The 16,966-nt window shown below is 41.9% G+C and overlaps 1 protein-coding gene across 2 annotated transcripts in view; it reads right to left on the bottom strand.

The window, feature by feature from the left end:
- The window catches only part of GRB14 (growth factor receptor bound protein 14), a 107,702-nt gene that overhangs the window by 34,871 nt on the left and 55,865 nt on the right, over window positions 1-16,966 (bottom strand). For both annotated transcript variants that reach the window (XM_059704254.1, XM_059704255.1), the window contains one exon: window positions 9,917-10,073. In XM_059704254.1, coding sequence (XP_059560237.1) covers window positions 9,917-10,073 — 157 coding nt within the window. The remainder of the gene's footprint in view (window positions 1-9,916; window positions 10,074-16,966) is intronic.

The following is a 16,966-nucleotide window of genomic DNA, read 5'->3' as shown; positions in this document are numbered from 1 at the left end:
TACAGTTATGAAGTAGCAACGAAGATAATTTTGTGGTTGGGTCACAACATGAGGAGCTGTATTTAAAGGGCCAGAGGTTGAGAGCCAGTGCCCTAGATGGCAGCACTAGGTTAGCTGTCAGTAAGCTTGGACAGCTGAGGGTTTTCTTCTTACCTTGTCTTCTTACGTATTTTTAGGAAAAGGCTAAGGGTTATACTTTATTGATATTTTTATATAAAATTTCAAGTAAGCCCAGGAAGATAAACAGCCATTAGCCAGGTAAAGATGGGCAACAAAGACTTTCTGAGAATCTCAACAGCATGAGCAAGCAAATCAAGGAGCAGTAACCATAGCATATGCAGCAACTATAGGCAGTTCTTTAATAAATAAACGGGAGAAAGGGAGGGCGAGACCGAAGGCTGGGGACAGGAGGCGCAGTCAGGGCACAGAAGCCCTGCAAAGGACCTTGAACCTAATGCAAGGAGAACCGGGCCTGCATGCAGATGGGTAAGTGGAATAAGCAGTGGCAAGAGGGAGGTCTGTAAAAAGGATAACAGGAGGCAGACCGTGAGATCTGAACTCAGGCTATGAGAGTGAGAAAAAAAAAACATCTGGACCAGGAGGCAGATTTAGCGACGAGCACTCTTTGCTAGTGTCATATTTTCCATCTCTAACCTTAGGGTGCTATCAGGACACCGTGTCTCCCAGAGCTCGGGGCAGGGCTCCAAAGTCTCAGCAGAGAGGGAGGCACGGGGCCATGTGTCCTGAAGGCCTCACGGGTACTTCTGCTGGTGATGAGGGTAGTCACAGGCTGATGGCTGGTAGATTCCAAACAGCACAGAAAGAACAACTGCACAGCAGCTCCACACAACGGAACAAAACTCTTGAGCTGCTTTTGTAAGAAAGAAAGAAGTGAAGGAGCAGCTTCAAAGCAGGTGGCTGTGCCGGGCTCCCCCGCTGCCCCTGTGCAGCGCTTCTGTCTTAAAGAGACCGCGTGGGTCTAGCTGCACACATAAAAATGGTATCATTAAAAGCCTCCAGTCATTCATCTTGCTTATTAAAGCCACTCCACAATGAAATTCATCATGGAACTCTCAGCTGTCCCTAGCAAGGACACTGAAATACAATTAATTCCTCTTCCCGAGGAGTCTAGAGGTATGCGCTTGAGGTATTGTGTTAATTGCCACTGCTTCATACCATGGCTTCAATTAGGAATCAGAACGGGAGCAAGACAAACATGGACCCCATTAAGTTCCTGAGGACTGAAAACTGGAGTTTTCCTCCCCACCATCCTCTTAGCGATGATTGTAAAAGCTGGGGACTCCATCTGGGGGACTATAGTGACATCCAGTGGCTGTGAAGGCAAACACGCCCATTACAAAACACAGGAGAGGGGAAATATTTGTTGATACGCTGATATTTTAAACTCAATGCCTCTAAAAATGTGTAGACAACTATAAACTCATCCCAGCATGATCCAAAATCAGGCACATCAGCAATTCATAACAAAATCAGGATGTTTAGCTGCCTTCGGTGATTTAGTCCTGCCTATTTAAATTCTCAGCAGTATTTATTAATAATTATGGGCAGAGGCTATGAACTACTCATATTGTATTCAAAGCTCCAAATAGCATATCACCATTCGGGTTGTGTATAAATTCAAGGACAAGTCATTTCCAAGGTGATCCTCTGACTCAGTCAATACATTAATAGCTGATATCAAGTCAACCAAGTTGGATCACTTTGATCCCAATGGTTTCTCTCTCTCTCTCTCTCTCTCTCTCTCTCTCTCTCTCTCTCTCTCTTTTTATAAATCTTTATTGTGAAAGCATTTCACATGTCCCCTTTTTTTCCCCATTGACTCCCTCCAGCCCACCCCCACCCCAGGCTTTCAGCATCCTATTGTCTGTAACCATGGGTTATGCATATATGCATACAAGGTTTTTGGTTGATTACCTCCCACCCACCTACCCTCCCCACCTTCCCTCCGAGATCATGCATTCTGTTCCATGCTTCCATATCTCTGGATCCACTCTATTCATCGGTTTGTTTTATTACTTAGATTCCACATATGATTGTGATCATGTGATTCTTGTCTTTCTCTGACTGACTTATTTCACTTGGCATGATACTGTCCAGGTCCCTCCATGCTGTCTCAAAGGGTAAGAGATTCTTCTTTTTTACTGTTGCATAGTATTCCATGGTATAAATGTACCAAAGCTTTTTTTATCCACTCATCTACTGCCGGGCACTTGGGCTGTTTCCAGATCTTAGCTATTGTAAATTGCACTGCTATGAACATAGGGGTGCTTACAGTCTTTCTGATTGGTGCTTCAGGTTTGATCCCAATGGTTTCAATACTACCTCTGTATGGAAGATTTATCTGAAAATGTTCGGGAGGGTTCAAAATTTTGAATTTTCTACTTATATTTATAGTACCCATGAGAGACACAGATGGAGAGTGTGACAGAGACAAACTAACCATGGAGTCCCAGGAACATTTGCCTGACCTTTTGGAGTGAGGAGAAACCAACATGCTTCCATGGAAACGCATACACTTTAGAATCTGACAGAACTTAGATTTGTATCATATTTGACTCTAGGCAAGGTATTTCATCATTCAGTCACTGTATTATTATAAGCAAAATGGGTATAATGAATATTAAAAAAACATATCTTGCAGGGTTGCTATGAGATGAAGTATTAGCCGCATCTATCAAAATTAATGTAAAACCTCTCACTCGGTACCTTGCATGTAGAAGATACCCATTAACAGTAGCTATCACACATATACATTCACATCAAAAATACTAAGAATATTGCCCTAGCCGGTCTGGCTCAGTGGATAGAGCATCAGCCTGTGAACTGAAGGGTCCCAGGTTTGATTCCGGTCAAGGGCACATGCCTGGGTTGTGGGCTCGATCCCCAGGAGGGGGTGTGCAGGAGGCAGCCGATCAATGATTCTCTCTCATCATTGATGTTTCTAGCTCTCTCTCTCCTTCTCCCTTTCTCTCTGAAATCAATAAAGAAATATATTTTAAAAAAAAGAAGGCCCTTCTTTAAAAAAAAAAAATACTAAGAATATTGAGTTTTCCTTTGCCACAGAAAAGACTCTGAAAACAGACTCTAGAATCCATAAATATACCAGTATATATTTTGAATGTCTTTCTAACTTTAATAATTTGAAGTGTGCTTTGAGGGATCAGAAGCAACAGTTACTTACAGAATGTTTCTAAAACTTTCCCAAGCTTATCTCTGACATTAAAGTGAACTTAAGTGCAGAAAACCCTCAATACTCCTCATCCCATAAGTCAAAATGCTCTTGCCCATAAGGCTTCAGGACCTTGCAAACACTAAACCCCGTAAGTATGCCGATCACCATGCGAAAATGGCACAGTGGAGCCTGTACAACTAGCAGAAATGAGAGATGGGCAAAGACCAATCCAGGAAGCCACAGGGAGTTTGATGTAAATGCAAAACTAAGTTGCTCAGTCTCCAAAAGGTCAAAACTTGTCTCCTGGCCTCCTTAGTAGTATACTGTAAAAACCAAATCAGATCACCCTGCTCTCTGACTCAGACCTCCAATTCTTGTCCTCTCACTCAGTGCAAGTCAAGTCCCCTGCAAGCCCTCTGAGACCTCAATGAATTGACGTGCGCCATGGCAGCTCCATGAACTCCTCCTCCCATTACTTCCCATATCACTGACTCCACTCCAGATACACCCACCACTTGGCTGCTTCCTGCACATGAGAGCATTGCCTGGTCCAGGCCTTTCCACTTGCTGTTCCCTCTGTCTAGAAATATTGTCTTCCATTTAACTGCAAGGCCAGCTGCTGTCTGCCTTCGGTCTCTACTCAAATGTCTCACTGTCAGAGAGGCCCTCCCTGGTGCCTTTGTTTAAAGTGCATCTCCCCTCCATCTCGCTTCCTACTGTCCCTCTTCCCCCTGCCTTCCTCTTCTCCCCAGTGCTCATCATCACCTAAGAGACCACACATTTTAGTCATCTTTCTCTCTGCTCAAATGAAAACTCACAAAAGCAGTGCTTTTTGTCTATTTTTTTTAAATATGATGTCCCCAGGATCCACACACAGAATGTGCTTGGTATAAAACAGTCAATAGATATTTGATAAATTCTCTGAGGAAAGCAACAGGGGAAGCGAAGTCAGGGAGAGTTCCTAGTTTTTTTATAATCTATAAAGTGGGGAAAAAAATGTTAAAATACTCAATGTTTTTGTAGTACACCCATACACAAAAAGAAGTAATCTACTAAAGTGAATATACAGTATAATTAGTGATAATGTTAAAACTAGTCAACATCATCTCAATATTGTAAAATTATGGATAATAATACTTCTTTCTTGACATTGTCTCTCGGGTACTTACAATGAGCTGAATTATTTTTGCATTGAAAATATTTTTTTTTAAATAACAGATACCACCCCTCTCTTTTGGAATTCTATTTATTGAAAATTCATTACCTTAATCGCAAAGAGATCAAGGATGTCTCCTCAGCAATATACAGAGCTGACAAGCTGGTCATCAAAATTTTGGCAAATCATTTGTGCTTTAGTTCTTTATATCAACAGCACTCACAGCAGATTAAAGGTGATGGTGTCAGTGCTACATTCTATTGACAAAGAGCATCTGCACTTCATATCACATTTAAGGGGGAAAAACCTGTTCCAGTTCTTTTCATTCATTTTAATATGCAAATGAAGAAAAAGTTACTCAATATCACTATTAGATGGATGGGATATTGCAAGAGTATTTATAATCTACAGACACACACATGCAAATTAAATGTGTGTAAATAAACATCTTGGTTTTACATTTTATGCTGAAGGAGGCCAATAGTGTTATGCTGTTATATTGTTAGAGGAAGAAATGGAAGCTGGTAAATCAATTATTCATTAGTATTTGGGTAGCATTAGTGTCTATAAGTTTTTTACTGTTGTAAAGTATAATCTGTGTAAAAAACAAAAGAATACAGGAAGTTCTAGAATTAAATTTCTTTCTCATGAACTTTGGTCTAATGCATGGTTGATGAAGCCATGAGACAATATTCTCACACCTTTGATTTTATTTCAGTAGTTTCCAGGAAATATAGTAATGGAGAAATTTATTTCAATTTGATGTCTAAAAGCCTAATTTAGTATGTAGCTCAAATTACTTCTCAGCATTCCATTTAAAGCCTCTACATTGAAAGACTTGTGCATTATTCCTTAATATAACTTGCATTGGTCTCAATGAAAACTGCTGATTTACAGGATTTTTATTACTTCAAGCTATTTGTTAAGGATACATTTTAGTGACTATACAAAAAAAAAAAAAAAAGGTGTGTTTAAAGTCTCACCAAAGGAAAATTTTAAGAGTCTAAAATACTGTAATTATGTATTATTCTAATTAAGAGCTATGTTCCGACAAGCATAAGTAAGTGAAATGGTTTGGAAGATGGCAGGTACCTATTGAGAGTTAACACCTTATTTCTAGGAGATGAATTATCATGAATGGAACTAAATTAGTCACAAGTGGCAATGAAGAAAGTATAGGCGGAGCTTTTTCTGGCCGGGGAAGGTGAGACTACATCGCGTGGGCCAATGGAGTATATGCCTTCAGAATTCAGGTGTTCCTGGCAGGTGCATGCTCAGCTGTCAAGATCAGCTGACATACTGCAGCTCATGGACCATCAGCTGTGACTGGGGAGAGGTGGTCGGCGGGATGGGCTGGGGTTCAGAATCACTGTGGACACTGTCGGACTACCAGCTTCTTTCCCATGGGCTCCACTCTGTCTTCTCCCTGAGATCCTGGCATGCCCTAAGACAACAGTCTTCAAACCGGAAGTCCACGAACACTTCCTGAAGGGTCCAGGGAATGCAGGGAGTTTTAGGGGAACCACTTTCCAGCATCTTTAAAAAGCAGAACCTGCCCTGTCTGCCAGCATCATCTTTACTCCATTCCATAACACAAAGGTAAGCCTCTCCTCTGAACTGAACCTTACTTTGGGTAAACACCCGCTATGCATCAAACAAAGGCAGCACTTTATATATTGGTAGCTAGCTTTGCAAGAAAGTGAATGACTCATGACTAAGGTATACAACTCTCAATTCTTTAAACAAATGGAAGGAAATAATGTAGCTGTCACTACAAAGTGATTATTTAAAATCACTTTGATGAGTTATCACTAAAATTTTAGACATATAATGCAAAAGAGTTTATGTCTAACTCCCACCCGCACCCCCCCCCCCAAAAAAAAAAAAATATATATATATATATATATATATATATATATATATATATATATATATATATTAGAGGCCCGGTTCACAAAAATTTGTGCACTTGGCGGGGAGGGGGGTCCCTCAGCCCGGCCTGTGCCCACTCGCAGTCTGGGACCCCTCGGGAGATAACGACCTGGGGCTTAGGCCTGTTCCCGGGTGGCAGAGGGCAGGCCCAATCCCTAAGTGCAGCCCCTGGTTGGGCTCAGAGCAGGGCCGATTGGGGAGTTGGGGAGCTGCCCCCTGTCATGCACAGAGCAGGGCAGATTGGGAGGTTGCGATGCCACCCTCAGGCACGCTCAGGGTAGGGCCGATTGGGGGGTTGGGGCACCGCCTCCTGTCACACTCAAGGCAGGGTCGATGGGGAGGTTGCGGCGCCACCCCCTGTGACGCACAGAGCAGGGCCCATCAGAGGGTTGGGGCTCCGTACCCTGTCACGCACAGAGCAGGGTCAATCAGGGGGTTGGGGAGCTCCCCCCTGTCATGCACAGAGCAGGGCCGATCAGGGGGTTGAGGAGCTCCCCCCTGTCACTCACAGAGTAGGGCCGATAGGGGAGTTGGGGCACCACCCCCTGTCACACTCAGGGCAGGGCGGATCAGGGGGTTGGGGCGCCACCCTCTATCACCCACAGAGCAGGGCCGATCAGGGGGTTGGGGCACCGCCACTCTCACACTCAGGGCAGGGCCGATGGGGAGGTTATGGCTCTACCCAGTCACACACAGAGCAGTGCCGGGAGCCGGTCCATGCTTGCTCTTTCAAGGGACCTGGCATATATGGCATACTGTTCTTAATATGTTTGCTCACCTTCTTGGCACTATGTGTTTTAACCAAGGTCTCCTCTCTGAGAAAGGTTGTTTCCCCAGGTAGGGATTTTCCCCTGAAGTTAGGGAGGGAATAAAACCCCTCAACTAAGTGCCAGGCGGGTAATTAATCCCTTTAACTACGAACAATCATGCTTAAACTACATAATCTTTTCTCCCTGGAATGGAGATAAGAAACGCCCTAACCTTTGTAATAGAGATTGATAGGATTGAATCAACTGGTATAAATACAGTTGTAACAAGACAGAAAGACTCAGAACTCAGGAGACAGAATTCAGAAGACAGAACCTACACGGAGCCTAGAGACAGAAGAACTTCGCTGGCGAGAGCATGCCAGAGGATCCTGGACCGGGACTGGCCTTGGAGCCTAGAGACAGAGCCTAGCGGGAGAACATGGCAAGGGATCCTGGACTGAACCTGACTACAGAGATTGGCAGGAGAACCTGACTGGAACCTGGACACTGAACCTGACTGGAGAGCCTGGACAGAACCTGGCTGGAGAACCTAGCGAGGGAACATGGCTACAGAACCTCGCTGGAGATCCGAAGCAGAACCTCTCTGGAGATCCGGGCTGGAGATCCTGGCTAGGCTGCTGATCAACTGAACGCTGTCTCCGTGACATTCCTTCTTCGCTGACTCCGTCCACACCTTTGGGGACCCCTGGACCCGCTGGGGTTTGGACCCCGGCAGAGCAGGGCCCATGGGAGGGGGGGTTTGGGGCGCCGCACCCTGTCACACAGAGAGCAGGGCCGATCAGGGGGTTGAGGCGCCGCACCCTGTCACACACAGAGCCGCAGGGCGATCAGGGGGTTGGGGAGCTCCCCCCTATCAGGCACAGAGCAGGGCTGATCATGGGGTTGGGGCGCCTTTCCCTGTCACGAAAAGAGCAGGGTGGATAGGGAGGTTGTGGCTCCGCCCCCGTCACACACAGAGCCATAGGGTGATCAGGGGGTTTGGGCGCTGCCCCCTGTCACGCTGATCCCGGTGCTGGGAGGCCTCGTGGCTCCGCTGATCCCGGTGCTGGGAGGCATATTACCCTTTTACTATATAGGATAGAGGCCTGGTGCATGGGTGGGGCTGGCTGGTTTGCCCTGAAGGGTGTCCTGGATCAGGGTGGGGGTCCCCACTGGGGTGCCTGGCCAGTCTGGGTGAGGGGCTGAGGGCTGTTTTCAGGCCGACTGAAGCTCCCAACTGCTCCTTTTGTTCTTTTTCTTTTTTATTCTGGGCCAGCTTTAGCTCTGGCTCCAGCTCTGAGGCCTCTGCTGCTGAAAGAAGGTATCTGGTTTGTTTCAGTTCTATAATTGAAACAATGTATAACTCCAGCTCTGAGATCCCGGGCTCGCTGAAAGCAGGTTTCTGGGGTTTTGTTTAGCTTCTATATTTGTTACAATGTTTCTTAAACTGCAAGCTCAGAGGCCGGCAAGGAAGGCGGGGAACGTTGGAGTCCTCAGCCACTGAAGCAAGCAAGCCTCATGTTAGTTTCAAGCTGCCTGGCTGCCGGCCGCCATCTTGGCGGGCAGTTAATTTGCATATCTCACTGATTAGCCAATGGGAAGGGTAGCAGTCGTATGCCAATTACCATGTTTCTCTTTTATTAGATAGGATATATATATATATATATATATATATATATATATATATATATAATCTCCACACCTTAATCCCTGGAACCTATAATTACCTTGCATAGCAAAAAAAAAAAAAAAAATGAAATTAGAAGAAGGACTTTGCAGCTTTGATTATGTTAAGGAACTAGTATTGAGGACATTCTCCTGGATTATTTGGGTAGACCCCTAAATGCTATTGTTCTTATGGTAGAGAGGCAAAGGGAGATCTGAAAAACAGAAGAGGAGACAGCGACATGATGATGACAGAGTTGGCGACCTAAGTGATACAGACATAAGCCAGGGAATGGCAGCTGCCCCCAGAAGCTGAAGGGGAAGTGCCTCCTAACAATGCCTTCATTTCAGTCCAAGAATACACAATACTGATTTCAGACTCCTGGCCTCCAGACGGCGAGAGAATTAATATTTAGTTGTTCTAAGCCACCTAGTTTGTAGTAATTTGTTACAGTGCCCGGAGGAAATTAATGCAGAATTCAAAGCATTGAACAGCATTGCCATAACTTCTTTCTTTCTCGTCTACTTATTATGGGAACATGTTTTTTAACACTGATATATGCAAAAATAAGAAAGGGGAGACAAAAAGGGGGGAGACAAAATTGTTGCCAATCCTGTCTCACTCTAGCAGAAGAATGAAAAAAATGTATAACTCATTAAAAGATTTGGAAAAATAAGCAAAAGCTCTCTATGAAGCACAATACAATAATGCATTTTCAATTTAAAAAATTTTAAGGTTACTCTGTATGTTTATGATTTTAAAATGTGAAGTAATTACTTATTTCCTCAAGAAAAGTTTAGGGTGCATGCTCTCATAAAAAGAACCACCACTATGGATACTCCCCATATCTGTCCTATAATCAATTCAAAAAATAATCCAAATAACAGTTTATTTATTAACGTCTTTAAAAATGTTAATGGTGCTACTAAAAATTATTATGAAATATATCCCTCCATCAATTTAGACTCAGTGTTCTAGCTCTAAAATTCCCATAAATCATTATTTAAAAAACAAGGGTGATGAACGTGTAATATTATAATCCTTATGTCCATTTTGTTCTACCATTTTCATCTTTCAACTGCCAATACCAAAAGTAATAAGAATAAAGAATTATTCATTATTTTCTTTTATTTTTCTGTATCTGAAGAAAATTTTTGCCACATGATCAAAACTATAAGGAACAGAAAAGCAATGACCTGACCATGGTTCCGTGTCCTTACCTAGACCTAGGAGAGTCAGATGCTCAAAAAGGGTCCAGCAGTGGTCATCAACGTAATGACACTTCAGGATCAGCAGCTGGCAAACATCTCGGGCAGTTATGTCACTGGGCACCTCTAAAGCCCTGCTGGTTTCATCTTCACTGTAGATTTTAATTACCTGTGTAGGTAGAAATAAGAAAATAAGCTAAAATATTATATTAGAAACATTATAGGAAGTCATCAAACTTATTGGCTGAGCTGATTATAAATTGCTTATACATTTTGATCAACATCTAATTTATTTATACATTAAGTGAATGATTTCTTATCCCAAGACTTGATTGTATCATGTCAAAGTCACTTTATCCAACAATTTCCACTCTTTTCTTCCATGTCTAAACTAGAGGACAAAGACCATTTAAAGCCATTAGCCACTATGAATGATATAATTTTACATGTTAATTAAATTAATTATAAGAAGATGACCTTTCTCTACCACTCTGGTCTATTCAAAAGTTCTGTATCTCTTATCAATATTTTAAATTTTCTATGTCGCCGAAACCAGTTTGGCTCAGTGGATAGAGCGTCGGTCTGCGGACTGAGGGGTCCCAGGTTCGATTCCGGTCAAGGGCATGTACCTGGGTTGCGGGCGCATCCCCAGTGGGGGATGTGCAGGAGGCGGCTGATCGATGTTTCTCTCTCATCGATGTTTCTGACTCTCTATCTCTATCCCTTCCTCTCTGTAAAAAATCAATAAAATATATTAAAAAAAAAATTTTCTATGTCATATTTAAATCCTGTAAATAATCCAAGTAACATGGGTGATTTATTCCCAGATATACTCTAACAATAAAAGCAGTAAAGAAAATCAGACTTTTTGAAAAGATTTCTCTATTTCAAGTATGGTAGTTTTGCCAGACTTGCTAAAAGTTCACTAAATCCTTTTTCTTTTCTCCCTTGCAATTACTTGTGGCCATGAGACTGTGTTTTAATAGATGAAATATAAGCCCATTCAATTTTGCACTTCCAAGCCTACCCCACAGAAATCTCCTGTCAAATTCTTCTCAATGAGCAACTCATATATAATTTTTCATACTAATAATCCCAGTCGATATTGCCAATCATTAGTGGCAGTTCTGAGTTTTAGTCAGATGTGATTGTCTGAGCTTTCATTTCAGTTCACTTATTTTGTGGTTAATACACATGAGTCCCTAAGATCCCAAGATCTATTTGGAATCATAATTGCATCTGGGTAAGCCATTGCTCTTAGAGTGCACCTTCCGTGTCTGTATCTGTGCTAGATTCAGAGCACCCTGTTGGGACTCTAAAGGATGCTGTCCATATCCATGCTGCTGTGATTAATGACTGGACCGAGCACTGGAGGGTCCTCCTGCCAAAAGCAACATGAAGATGACCACTCTTGAGAGGACAAGGAGAGCCGAGCCTAAAGACCAGCTATGGTTTCAGTTTCCTCAGACACCAACTGCACATTCCACACCAGGAAACTGGGGGGCTGGGAATGGCCTGGTGGCTGCTAAAAGGGTTCCCTGCATTTCCTGACACCCCCTTGTTTTGTTACAGTAAACAGGAGCATGCCTTTTATCTTTCATGCTCTATCTTTTATATCAGAAGGGCTAAGTAAATGAAAAATTGCAAACATTCTGAAGCTTAAGCCAAATTCATGAAGAGGGAAGGACAGAGCAAGAGGTAAAGACGGGGAAAATGAAAAGGATTTCTAACCAGCCCAGAAAGCCAGGATGTTCTTCAAACTATGCTAGTACAAATATGAACAAAATAAGTTGCCAAGAATCAAGACACATAAATTTAAGAGCTAGGCCAACTTAAATGTCTGGAATAGGAACAAGTACTCATTTTAAATAAATAACACCTGCTGAGAGCAAAATGTAACAGTTTTCAAACCCGTACTTTTCAAAAAATTCTACTTAATTCTGACATTTATCCAAAATATACATTCATCTGTAAATAATAAAATTATATTTTGGTTAAAAAGGAAACATATAATACTTTCAACAATAAAGAATTTAAACAAAAATAAAAAGTTTTATTTTGTTTGATATTCCATGGTAGTAAGTCCCTGTCATCTCTTAGATTTTTTTGGTAACTATGAAAAATCCCTTACACTACCAATGGGATGCCTTTGTTGAAAGTCTCATTTTATTTCTATTTATTTCTCCTTAAAGGTTATGAAAAAGAGAAAGTTAATCCAAGTCTAAACTCTTTAACAGAGTTTAATGTGCCTCTTGCCAAAAGTATCACTTCTCTAAAACTGCCTATGTGAGAAAAAATTCAAGTCACCAGAAAAGCTACATGACTTAAATAGCTTTTAAAACTAAGTTAAAAGCTTTTGTGATTATGTAAAAGCCAAATATCAGAGCTGTTCTTAAGAATTGCTATCGCAAAGTACCAGTCTCCTGTGTTCTTCATACACTGAGAGGTAAAAAAGAGAGTGGAAGATCATATCATCACGCTATTGAACAAAGGGATATTACACATTTCCAGTTCAGTAGCCCCAATTCCCAGCTTACTTTATAACATTAAAAAATGGGGAGAGAAGAATATTAATCATATCCATTTACCCACAAGATCATTTGAAACTGTATACCGGCATAATACATACTGCCTAGACCCTCAAGAAGAATAAAACCTCCTTTTGTTTCGTCAGTGGACAAACACTTGGCTAGCAAGAGAGACATGTACTGATAAGGTCTGTCTACAACATCCCACCAGCATACACAGAGCGCCCAAGGACAGCCAACTGTGTAGACACGCAGGCCGTGTTCTGGAAGCCCTTGCATGTCGCTGCAATCCTGGCTATCAGGGCAACCTTGGCCTTTGGAGTGGTTCACAGATTAAAAAACTGCTCTGGAAGCACATGGCACAGAGCAATGAAAATGTAACACACAGAGTAGCCGCGGTAGGGGGTATGCTGGAATGTGGGTGGAGCAGATCTCTGTTTTGGCTGACATCCTTATCAAGGCAGTGGATACACTTTCTACCCAACTCCCCTACACTGCCCTCCTTAAAAATTAAGTGGAGGCAAGAGATAAAAGAGTAACATAACCCATTTTTAAACAGTAGACACAACACTGTTCATATAGAGACAGCAAGACATGGTTAACTTTTCAGGAAAAGTCTTGAGGCCTCTGAAGTCTTGAGACTAAAAGACATAGAATATTTAAAAAATATGACAAAGGCCATTTCTGCAAAAATAAAGTCAAGAGATCCAGTTTGAAAGTCAACTCAATATATATCACGTTGTTCCCAAAGCACACCAAGTATTTATCTCTACAATCACCGGAGATTCTGATTCTCAGAAGAGACTATAGGAAATGCCTTAGGAAAGCCCTGGGCAGGGGCTAAACAGTCAGCCTTTCCCCTCCTCCCTGCAGACCCCAGGAATGTGATGGCAGGGAGAGCCATGTCCTTTTCCAACCTGATCCATACAAGGGTATTTCAAAGGTATTCAGGGTTTTCATCTGGTCATTTGGCAACACCATCAAGCAGAAAGGGCACTGGATCCATAGGTAAGCATCTAGCTACTGGATAGCTTCCCCCACTTATCCAGAGAGGGAGGGGAGAAGAGGTATAATCATTGAGCAGGTTAAAAAGAAAAGGCTAGACAAAAACTCATATACACAGACAACAGTATGGTGGTTACCAGAGGGAAGAGGTGTAGGAAAGGGTAAAGCAGATAATATATATGGTGATGGAAGATTTGACTTTGGATGGTGGGCACACAATGCAATATACAGATGATGTATCATAGAATTAACTGTATACTTGAAACATATAATTTTATTAAGCAATGTCACCCTAATAAATATATTTTTTAAAAAGCATTGATTAAACAAATATATGAACAAGAATCCAGATGATAAAAGGGAAAGAAAGAAAGGAAGGAAGGAAGGAAGGAAGGAAGGAAGGAAGGAAGGAAGGAAGGAAGGAAGGAAGGAAGGAAGGAAGGAAAGGAGGGAGGGAGGGAGGGAGGGAGGGAGGGAGGGAGGGAGGGAGGGAGGGAGGGAGGAAGGGAGGAAGGGAGGAAGGAAGGAAGGAAGGAAGGAAGGAAGGAAGGAAGGAAGGAAGGAAAGAAAAGGAAGAAAGGAAGGAAGGAAGGAAGGAAGGAAGGAAGGAAGGAAGGAAGGAAGGAAGGAAGGAAGGAAGGAAGGAAAGGAGGGAGGAAGAAAGAAAGGAAGAAAAGAAAGGAAGGAAGGAAGGAAGGAAGGAAGGAAGGAAGGAAGGAAGGAAGGAAGGAAGGAAGGAAAGGAGGGAGGGAGGGAGGGAGGGAGGGAGGGAGGGAGGGAGGGAGGGAGGAAGGAAGGAAGGAAGGAAGGAAGGAAGGAAGGAAGGAAGGAAGGAAAGAAAGAAAGAAAAGGAAGAAAGGAAGGAAGGAAGGAAGGAAGGAAGGAAGGAAGGAAGGAAGGAAGGAAGGAAAGGAGGGAGGGAGGGAGGGAGGGAGGGAGGAAGGAAGGGAGGGAGGAAGGGAGGGAGGAAGAAAGAAAGGAAGAAAAGAAAGGAAGGAAGGAAGGAAGGAAGGAAGAAAGAAAGGAAGGAAGGGACTGCTGAAGCACTATTATCTTCTGGTCAAAGTTTCAATTTTAAGGTCACAAATTTAATTTTCCCATTAACTACCTTTAAGTACCACATTTAATTCTTAAACAGAGCACCCAAATATTAAGTATATTTAATATTTAACTTAAAATAACTAAATACCACATTTAATACCAAGATCTTATCATGATGAAAAATATATAACTTTTAAACGAAAAAAATCATTTATTTATTATATCTATTAATTATATATATATACATATATATATTATTTATATATAATAGAAAATAAGGAACAAGGACCATAGAAACCTGCTCTCAACTATATCCCAAAATAAAGGTTATTTGTACAGCTCTGTAAAAGTTTACCATCCAAGTACTGTAGGATTATAAAGCCATTTTTTAATGCTTGTTTTTTTCCTCTATTATTTCAATACAAATGCAACTGTGCCTAAGTCATATGAAATATTTTTAATCGAGGTCAGAGTAGCCCTGGGTTTTTACAATCTTCTAAATAAGGAACGCAGTGTCCTAAGATAAGAGTAGACATCTCAGATATTCTGAATTAAGCAACTTATTGTGTTCCCTTGAAGAGAATGGAAAATAACATATTCATCAGTACTTATTCTAAATCTCTAACAGAATGTTATAATTTTTAAGAAAGATTGTTCCAAAAGACCCTAACAGCTCAAGAAAAGCTGATGTTTCCTACTACCATCCTGAATTATTTTGCTAGCTGTCAAAATACTTTTTACTTATCTAGAGCAAAAATAGTATATAGTTTAGAGAAATCAAGTAGTAAGGAGTCTTAAATTCTTTCTATCAAGAGATCTTCAACAATACATTTTACTTCACCAGGAGCAGTACATGCCCAATTAGTTACATCAACTCAAAACATATCATCAATATAAATACAGAAATTGATTGACACAAACAGATCCATTCCAAATCCCAGTAGCCCCTTTCAACTTTATTCCCTAGGATTCCACTCTCGTTCTTGATCTTTAACCATACTTTTTCTCAAGTTTCTTGAAATAGCCATGCTCCTACCTGTCACAGGACATTTGCATATACTGTTTCTGCTGCCTTGCCCACTCTCTCCACCTTCTACTGGAACAGTGCTTCTCCACCTTCTCTAAACACCCCATTCAGATAACCGTTATTTCTGCTGGGAAGCTCTCGGTGACCCTCCCAGTTTAGGTCCAGGCCCTTCGCTCCACGTATGCAGGTGTGCGAATATGTAATTACTATGCACCAACCTCAGAAGGCTGCATGATTGCAGGGATGATGTCAATGTTTGCTTCCCATTATATACCCAGCAGTTAGCACAGCTCCGGGCACATAGAGAACAAACAAACATTTTTTAGTGATGAAGGAAACCATCATGTGTAGCCCTGTAGGAAACAATATTTGGGATTCCAAAATAGCAGCTTTGAAACCTCACAAGGTCTGAAAACTTCTAAATATATATATTTTTTTATTGATTTCAGAGAGGTAGGGAGAGGGAGAGGGAGAGAGAGATAGAAACATCAATGATGAGAGAGAATCATTGATCTGCTGCTTCCTGCATACCCCCTACTGGGGATCAAGCCCGCAACCTGAGCATATGCTCTTGACAAGAATCGAACCCAGGACCCTTCAGTCCACAGGCTGATGCTCTATCCACTGAGCAAACTGGCTAGGGCAAGGTCTGCAAACTTCTAAAGAACAGAAACATATGGACCAAACAGAAAAGACAGGCAAGGTTTCATGAAATATGTGAAGCCAACAAAGGTGGGCCAGGTGACTTTGATGGTCCATGTCACATCTAGGAATCTGTGAAAATGCAAAAAAAAAGGAGAAGGGAGGAGGATATCTGAGTGGGACAAATATTATAAGCAAAGATACTGAGGACTGAAAGAGCAGAATATGTAGAGAACCAGTACATAGAGCACTATGCCAAGGTCAGAGGGACAGAGTTATGAGGACCAGCTGAGCAATCACAGGTGCCTGTGGAAAAAGCATCTTTGCCCAGCACTGCCGAACACTGGTTCCCATCAGTGCAAACTAGAGAGGGGGCCACTACAACAAGGGATCATTTTTAAGACACATAAATGACAGGGTACCTTTTTTCAATGAATGAAAATATAGAATTACGTTTACTAGTAAATGATAGTTTTACAAGCAGATGATTACAAAGAGGTAAAAAATAAAGGATAAGTAATCACATGATGATTTAATCATTTAGGAAGCAGTCCAGCTACAAGTAACAGAAAAGCTACCCTACACAATTTAGGTTTCACGTTGTTTCTTCTCACATTCGAAACCAGAGGCAGGCAGTTTGGGGCTTTGGTGAAGTGATGTCATCAAGTCACCACTGGCCCAGGCTCTTCCTATTAGTCTGCAATCCTCAAGGTCACAAGGTGAATCACCCCCATACCTCCCCGCAAAAACTGAATTGTGTACATTCCCATGTTACTACATTTCCACAGGAAAATCCCAGGGCATGACGGGGTAAAGAGA

The sequence above is a fragment of the Myotis daubentonii genome, chromosome 7, assembly GCF_963259705.1.
Source record: "Myotis daubentonii chromosome 7, mMyoDau2.1, whole genome shotgun sequence".
Lineage (NCBI taxonomy): Eukaryota > Metazoa > Chordata > Mammalia > Chiroptera > Vespertilionidae > Myotis > Myotis daubentonii.
This window is presented reverse-complemented; position numbering and strand designations above follow the sequence as displayed.